The 8774-nt window shown below is 36.6% G+C and overlaps 1 protein-coding gene and 1 pseudogene across 1 annotated transcript; one reads left to right on the top strand and one right to left on the bottom strand.

Moving 5' to 3' along the window:
- The first annotated feature begins 2809 nt into the window (after nucleotides 1-2809).
- LOC131800018 (uncharacterized) lies at nucleotides 2810-4883 on the top strand. The gene is made up of 2 exons (XM_066164582.1): nucleotides 2810-3018; nucleotides 3222-4883. Exons 1-2 carry the CDS (start codon nucleotides 2810-2812, stop codon nucleotides 4843-4845), a joined length of 1833 nt encoding a protein of 610 aa, XP_066020679.1. The 3' UTR covers nucleotides 4846-4883.
- Nucleotides 4884-4905: 22 nt separating this feature from the next.
- LOC136279998 (uncharacterized) lies at nucleotides 4906-7016 on the bottom strand (annotated as a pseudogene).
- Nucleotides 7017-8774: the final 1758 nt, after the last annotated feature.

The following is an 8774-nucleotide window of genomic DNA, read 5'->3' as shown; positions in this document are numbered from 1 at the left end:
AGTCTATTCATCTCATTCACAACCTTTTCACTTACCCTAATTTTATGCTCATTTAAGTTGATGATATGTAGACTAGAACTGTTTCGGACTCGACTTAAACCTACATAGTGCATGTGCTCTTGTGTGGAGCGTGGGAAATCAACAACTGCAGCATTTAGAGTGTCACCTTGACAACGGTGAATTGTTTTTGCACTTGCTGGTCTTAACGGAAACTGTCTGCGAAGAATCTGTACTTGACTTTTCCGATTTATTCTGAATTGCCTTGTTACTTCCAGAATTGGTGTCCATGTCCCGTTTATAATGGTTTTGGTGTTGTATAAATACATATTTTCTCTGCGCTGCTTTTTACCTATGTCAGTATCTGGAAATAATACCCATATAATACTAGGTCTGCTAGAGTTTTCCACCCTGTAGTCAATGTTTTTAATGACACATTCTGCACCATTTGTTAAACCATTTGTTACATCAACATTTGTTGTTAAATCATACTTTGCATTTGTGGCTATTGAGGTAAGTGAGTATAAACCCATTGTTTTTGTTGGATCATTTGGTATTTTGTCCTTCATTTGTTTCTTAAGGTCATCAGAAATATCTCCAACTACAATGTCTATTGCCTTTATTTGGCATTTGTCACTTTCACATTTAGCATACATGTTATTGTTGTGTGCATTTACTGATGCATTTGTAGTAAACAAATGGGTTGTTTCCATGGGGTAATTTTCACTTCCAGGGACTGTGTGTAAAAGCCTTTCCTTTAAACAGTCAATATCACGTTCAGAATGCTTTCCTTCTCTCAGACGGTTAAGCACCTCTGCAAAGATTTATCATCTTTTTGCCTCATTATGTCTGTTAATTCAAATAAACTAAAAAAGTCTGCCCACAAATTAGTTGCTTAAGTACTATAAGATGTGTTTGGATTTTCAAAAATCGATCTGTCAAAAACAGGTTTTAACTGGAACAGATCTCCAACAGTGATCACAGTTATTCCTCCGAATGGTTCCTTGTTTCCCTATTATCTGTTGTAACCGTAGATTAAGGAAATTGAACATACCACTTCCTACCATTGAGATTTCATCAATGAATAGAACTTTTAGCTTTCTTAATTACTGGGATACCTGTGGTAGCCCAGTCATAAAATGCCTTTGTCTTTTTTGTCGTCTTTTTTTTTTCCTCCGCCACAAAATGGAAAAATTGCGCAATAGTACCCAGTGGTCATTGGGCCCTCAACACCATGACAACTAACTGTGATCCAATGAGGGTGAAGGTGTTCTCATGCTGATCACGTGTCATCATGATGATGATTGACGTTGTCATGCACGGACAGGTTCGGGTCACATGACGAACACGAGATTTTTGCTTATAAAATTCTTTCGTCTTTCATTACGCATTTGTTGTGGAGTTGTTGTTTTAGCGATGGAGGTTGTCCGTTTTTGGGTTACGATTACTTGGAGTTTCATGGTGCAAACGGCCAAAATACTTACAGACGCCTACACAAGTCGTATTGTTCGCGGCCAATCCACACTAAAAGATGTTATTGAGCGGTATTTATGGAACGGATTGAGTCGCGAACGCTTGAAGGCCATGAAAGCCTTATATGCTTTGATAGCCATGAAAGCCTTGTGTGCTTTGTATGCCAAGTATGCCAATGTCTTAGTTGAAAAACCTACACTTGTTGAAAAAAGAAAAATGCTAAATCTGAAACCAAAGTGCATATACTCTGTGCAATCTATTGAACAACACTACTACCGTGAGACTGAAGAACAAAAGTCTAATGGATGCAAACTGCTTGTGAAGATAGACGCCATGTTGGATTCATTTGATGCCAAGGAACGTAGCTACGATAACAGTGCGAATGGTATTAATTTCACGATCAGAAAGGTGAATCTTATGTTTTTTTTCATTGTAGCTGTATGGATATTCTTTTTTAATAAATACATGATGCAAAATCCTGTGTTTTTTGTGTTCAATGTTATTGTGTTATCTCTTGTTTACGTAAAGTTGTCGATTTCTTCAACAAATGCTTCCTTGAATAGCTTCGATGAATGTAAGGTGCTTGAGAGAACTGCTCAGTTATCTGTTATTGTATATGATGATAAGCTTAATGATAGCAATGATGAAACATTTTCATTAAATACAGTTTGCAACTGTAGATCTCGATACGACAAATTTGATTATTTTAATCGCCCACGTACGCATGGTATACGTGTTCGTAGTCGTGAGCCCAGCAGAATACCAAAGAAAAGAATTACACGTATTTTGAAGAAATCCAGGAAAGTAAGACGTTTACTTAGAGCCTACGTCAGAAAAAGCATACCGAAGTCTTCCCGAATGCATCTTCTTATATATAAAGCTGGTGAATATATGCACATGTAATCAGATGTGAGAATAAAGGAACAACGAAATATCCCTCTTGTGCAGTTAGGAGAAAATATCGAAAGTCTAACAAATACAGGATACTGAAAATGCAAAACCAATATCCACATGTAATAAAAAGTACAAAGCCAAAGCAGTTGAATGCATGGAGGTCTAATTCAGTACCAAATGTTTATAAAAATCTGAATCACAGGGTAAATCATTTTAAGTCCAATCTGTCTGGGGATATAGAAAAAAAACCCTGGTCCTGTTATTAATTCTACTAAAACAATTCAAGCTCCTTACAACCAAGATAATGTGGCAATGTTTGGGTTGAATGCTGGTACACAGTGTGTAGCCATGTCACTTGCATCCCTCATATATAACAAGAAGAATGGTATTCCCCATGTTCTAAACGAGTTGGGGATTGGGTCCGAATTGGGACCGCAAAGCATCTATGGATTGTTTGAAGGGACAGATTTTCCAAATCAATATGGCTGAAAGCGAGAGCAAAGCCAAACTAACTGTTAAACTAACTCAGGAAGATATTCCTGGGGCAAAACTTCCAAGGGATTCTGTTGAAAAATGTAGCGTTGTCCAGTTGAAGAGGTGGCTGCTTTGCAGAGGTGCAAAAACGACGGGAACAAAGAAAGCTTTAGTGTCGAGGTTCGTATCGAAGCTGGCAACTTTTAAACTAAGAACCTTTACACGCAATAAGTTATTTTTATTTATAACAACTTTATTTGTAATTATATGCCTTTTCAGAATTATTATTAAAATTTCCTAAGAGTAAAAATTTAATATAATCGAAATTTTCGAATTTAATAAAGTCCTCTCGTACTTATGAGTGCTCTAATTTTGACTTATAGAGTACACGACTACATCAAGCATGGATTTGATGTTAAATACTTGCGTGATCCGGATGGCGGCGTCAATTTGTTACGGAAAAAAGCTCAACTTGGCGTACTTGAGAATCAAGAGCCTGAAGTAAAGGATTCATTCCCAAAAGAAGGATTCCAACCAGATATAAAGGCACTACCAAAAATATCATTTGGAACTGTGTGGAGATTTATGATCGAAGGTGTAGAATGTAAAAAGCAGCTCTCCACTGCTAAGCCACTTGTTAAAGGATTCAACTTTTTTAAATCTGGTCATGTCCTGTACATAGGCCACCTACAACAAAATGGCAAGCACTACATCAAAAGCCAAGTCCTCCCATCTATGAAAAAGGACAAAGTTTATACATGCTACTTAGTTATTAGTTCACTTGGAAAGATGCTAAGAGCCCACTGCAAATGCCCTGCTGGCATAGATGGGAGATGTAACCATGTTGCATCAACACTTTTTGCTTTAGAAAACTATTGTAAAGTAAGGGAAAAACTGGATGAGTCTGATGAGTCATGCACCTCCAAACCATGCAAGTGGAATGTGCCACGAAAGAGAAAAGGTGCAATACAGCCCATAAATGAGATGACTTTTGTGAAGCACGACTACACGAAAGAGAAGAAGATACGTAAGCTTCATCACTCTCCAGTAAATGCAAACCAAAATGCTTGTCGCGATGAAAACAAGTCAAGGTTTTTTGAAATGATGAAGGAGTACCAGAGGGTATCAGGAAACACTGTAGCTTGGACACATATACTGCCTCAGGAAGTAAAGAAACTTCAGGATGTAAAGGATTCTCTGCTTTCACCAGTCAAATGTCATCCCGTGTCAGCAAAAGAGCTAAAAGAAAAGTTTGAAAAAGCAAAGAGAAATCTTATGGTTGATGATTTACAAAGGCAAGATATTGAGGAACAAACTAGAGGTCAATCAAACACTGAATTATGGCATCGCCACAGACAACCAAGGATTACTGCCACAAAATGTTACCGTGTAGCTGTACAGAGAGAAAGTACGTCCCCTACTAAGATAATTAAAGATATACTTGGTTACAACAAGGCCTATCAAAGTAAGTCAATGGAGGAAGGACTGAAAATGGAAGACCAGATTATCAATGATTACAAGCTTCTCAAGCAAAGTCAAGGAGATGAAGGCATAACAGTCTCAAAATGTGGGTTTTTTGTTTCAAAAGAACATGGTTACCTTGGTGCTAGCCCCGATGGCCTTGTACATGATCCATCAGCCTCTGATTCAGAGGGACTTATAGAAGTTAAGTATGTCCAGACATCAAAGGATGAAACACTAGAAAAGGCATTGTTACGCAAGAGCATTTGCAAAAAGAACAGTAATGCATTGAGATTAAATGACAAACACAAATACTTCTACCAAGTCCATCAGCAAATGTTTGTTACTGGAAGAAAGTGGACAGATTTTGTTGTAAAGGGTTCAGGCTGTGATTCACTGTTTTGTGAAAGAGTACATTTTTCAATAGACCGCTGGAAGTCTATTTTGCCCAAGCTAGAATCCTTTTTTAATGACTGGATTGTTCCAGAACTTGTGTATCCTATAGTCAAGTATGGAATTCCTAAATTGAATGCTCGTTCAGTTTAAAACAGTCAAAATCAATGTGTTCATTTCAGTAAAAGTGTGTAATTTAAGAAAACTATACAATGAAATAGGCAAATCAAAATTTAATGGGAATTAGTGGTTTGCCCAAATTATGTTGCACACTTTTTAGTACTATCAGAGTGTAAACAATATATTTGTGAAGGTAGAATGGTTTTCAAAAGCCTGTGAAACACGTACTAAGTTTTGTACATGTTTAGTGCTTTTCTGCTTAAATGCTTTTGTTTCTATTGTTTAATACTGGCACTATTAGAAAGTAAATAGTATTAATTGTTTCACAGGTTTTTTAAAAACCACCCTATAGGTATTTGCTATAGCTAAGATTAGATAAACTTTGTCTTGAAAGAAACAGCGATCTGTTTTGTCTATACACATTAACTCAGTATTTTTATACATTGTACACAGTTATGTTCATATTTGACTGAGTAAAATATTTACTAACTACATGTGTAGTGTGCTTGGATTATTGTAATGACTTATAACCAGTCTGGTTACAGTCCAGTGGTATGATGGCAATATCATAATACATTATCAAACACTAGTTTATCAATGCTATTTTAATGCAAGGCAATAAAACATAAATCCATACCATTGTTAAGTATTAAAATGTTGCTTTATATTCACATAAATTTTAATTAATCAAAGGAGGGTAAAAATTAGAAAGTCCAGCCACTACAAATAACATATCAGATGCTATGGGGGCAAGAGTAATTGGAATTCGGTGGTCAAAGATGTGCCAATTCTTTATTCTCTCCATCAATCGCTCAACATGTACTCTCAAACTGGCAACAATCTTGTTGTGGTTGGTTTCTTCTTTTGAGAATTGTGTATCTTTAACCAAAAATGCTGGTCTAATCAGTTCTGCTCCCACAGAAGCAAGCTCATCAGTGCAGTTGAACCCTTTGTCTGCCATAACTTGATCATAAGGTTGTAACTTGTCCAACAGTCCACTTTGAGCTGTTATTTCTTTGTCAGAAGTTGAACCAGGAAATAGCTCACTGACAAAACATAAAGCACCACTGGGTGTTATACCAAGCAAGGCTTTCATCGTCGTTCTAGACTTGTATGACGAGTAGCAAGCAGATTGAGAATTAAGTGCTGAAGGTTTTCTCCATCTCAAACTCTGTACAGTCCACAATAATGACACAGTCTGGATAGAAGGATTTGAAAATGTCAGGCATGTAGAGTTTGAGAACTTCCCTGGGTGGAATAGTAATAAGTGGCTCAAACTGTCCCCTCAGAAATCTCGTCCAGGCCCTTGAAACTTTGGATACAAGGGGTCTTGAGACACTAAACCGATGAGCAAGGTCCTTTTCCAGCAATCCAAGCCTTAATCTCACTAGTGTCAAAGTAAACTCTTGGAACTTGGTTAAACATCGAGGTCTGCCACACTGAATTCCTGGGTGCGTTCGTTCATGTTCATATTCAATATGCTCTGCTGCATCTTTAACCATGTCGAAACATATCAGCAGTGCATTATAGTCTGGTAAACCAGTATAAAAGGCAATGTCTTCAGCATTGTCTTTATATTTCTCAATATCGAAACGAAAGTTTTCAAGAGAGTGTCTTAGTCTTTTTGTTTCTTGCTCGAGTTTTAAGTTTGCCTCGAGTAGGTTTGCATTTTCTTCACTCAACTTGGCATTTTTCTCCAGCAGCTGATTCTTTTCATTTGTCAATTCACTGATGTCCTTTTTAAGCTTTTGCAACTCCTTTAACATTGTTTCGATTTCCAATCCTGTGAGAGATGTTTGTGTCTCACGATTGTTCTCATGTTCGACTGTCACTGATGCTTGTGCCATGTCTTTCTTTTCCTCCCTCTTCTTCTTTTTTGCTTCCTGAATTGCCAGATTTTCTTCGAAGCTGATGACTCTTTTTAGCTGTCGTCTAGTGCTTTCTGCCTTTTTCCAAGGAAATATAGTCGGCAGATGAGCTCGACTGAGTTTCTCGCCACCTTCGAAATGGTCTGAGCAAATTCGAGTATTTGTGGAGTCCAATTTTAGCGAATCATTCTTCAAAATGACTTTGTATTGCTTTCTGGTAAACTCATCTTTCGGTAATCTGTAGAAATGCAGATGTGAAGCGTTCCTAAAGCTGTTTGTACAGCCAGGAACGCAACAATTATAGTGAGGCATTTCAGAATTACTTTGTAAATATGACTCGTCTGTCCCTTCAATCAATCCATAGATGCGTCCCAACTCGAACCCAATCCCTGACTCGTTTAGAACATGGGGAATTGTATCCTCAATGGACTTGGTTAATATCATGAACATTGGTAATGAATTGTATTCTGGTCTATCAAGTCTATCCAGGCAATCCTATTTACTGTTAACAGAAGTACCTGAAATGATAATAGTGTGTGATATTACTTATCAGCTTCAATATAGTCCAAGCTATACTGGTACCATACGTGGTACTTGTGAAGTACAAGATTTTAATTATTTTATGTCATTTGCTAATGCTATGGAGGCTTTGCTGGGACAAAATCATAATTCATTTCTTTTAACAATGCTTAGTAATACAGTAGGTTTTTACTGTAATGGTGATGGTAAGTTTAAGATATTTGATTCTCATGGTAGAGATCCATATGGTATGCCCCATCCTCAAGGAACTTGTGTACTGTTAGAAGTTAACACCTTAAATGAGCTGATAGACTATTTTCAAGGTCTTTATCAAAATTCAAATGTTTTATTTGAACTCAAAGGTGTACATATTAATGAAAAACAATGTGATATGACAGACATTTTTTGACCAACAGTTGTCAGCTATTCCCGTCAAACCAAATCATGCAGATGGTAAAATTACAACCAATCATATTCCCGTGTTATGCTGTTGTGCCACATCTTTTTATAGCATTTGTTTTTCCATTATCAAATATTGTGGGTATTGGAATTCACAGACTCTAAATAGAATCACTAACCATGCTAACAAGTTTTACAAAGAAAAAGTCAACGGCGATAACCATCTACTGACTATCAACAATTTCCCAAGGACCCTTCAAATATATGATGCAGATATTAATATTGCCTTTAATTTGGAGAAACAAGGAATACTATGCTGTACATCACTTGGTAGCAAACTATCGCTTCAGAAGTTAATCACAGATAATACTAAGGATAATACTGGGTTTTTAATGTGGGTTTCAAATTATTGCTTCGGCTGTATTTTTCAGCACAACAATGTGAAGACAAAAGCAAAAAGTGTCAAGTACTATATTATAAGATTCAGCCCTAAGGGCACACTTGATATATTTGAAAAAATTAATAACATAGATTTTCTTATTCAGTCATTAGTGGATATTGTAAAAAAACAATTCCAGAGTAAAGATGTAGAGTATTGTATTAAATTTATATGTTGTTCATCTAATTTGTCAAATGCTGGAAGACAAAAGGTAATGGCAAAACATAAGTCTCATGGTCAGAGAGAACTAGGAGCAAAAAGGAAAAAAGAAAGCTATGCACAAATGGAACCTGCCATGAAAAAAAAAGTTTTGTCTGATAAAGCAATGTGGTACAAGTCACTGGATCCTGCAGAAAAAGGAAAGCTTTTATCTCACAGAGCTGAATGGTATAAATCACTGGATCCCAAAGAAAAAGAAAAGCTTTTGTCCAAATCAGCAGATTGGTATAAATTACTTGGTTCTGCTGAAAAACAAAATCTTTTGTCTAGTAGAGCAATTTGGTATAAATCATTGGATACTGCACAAAAACAAAGGAGAGCAGAATGGTTTAACTCCCTCAATTCTGCACAAAAACAAAAAAGAGCAGAATGGTATAAGTCATTGAATCCTGAAGAAAAAGAAAAACTTTTGTCTGGCAAAGTAGAATGGTATAAAACACTGGATCCTGCAGACAAAGATAAGATTATATCACAAGTCCAAGCTAATAAGGAAGCCCATAGAAACTCAGTTCAACATG

Source organism: Pocillopora verrucosa, chromosome 3, assembly GCF_036669915.1.
Source record: "Pocillopora verrucosa isolate sample1 chromosome 3, ASM3666991v2, whole genome shotgun sequence".
In the NCBI taxonomy this organism is placed as follows: domain Eukaryota; kingdom Metazoa; phylum Cnidaria; class Anthozoa; order Scleractinia; family Pocilloporidae; genus Pocillopora; species Pocillopora verrucosa.
This window is presented reverse-complemented; position numbering and strand designations above follow the sequence as displayed.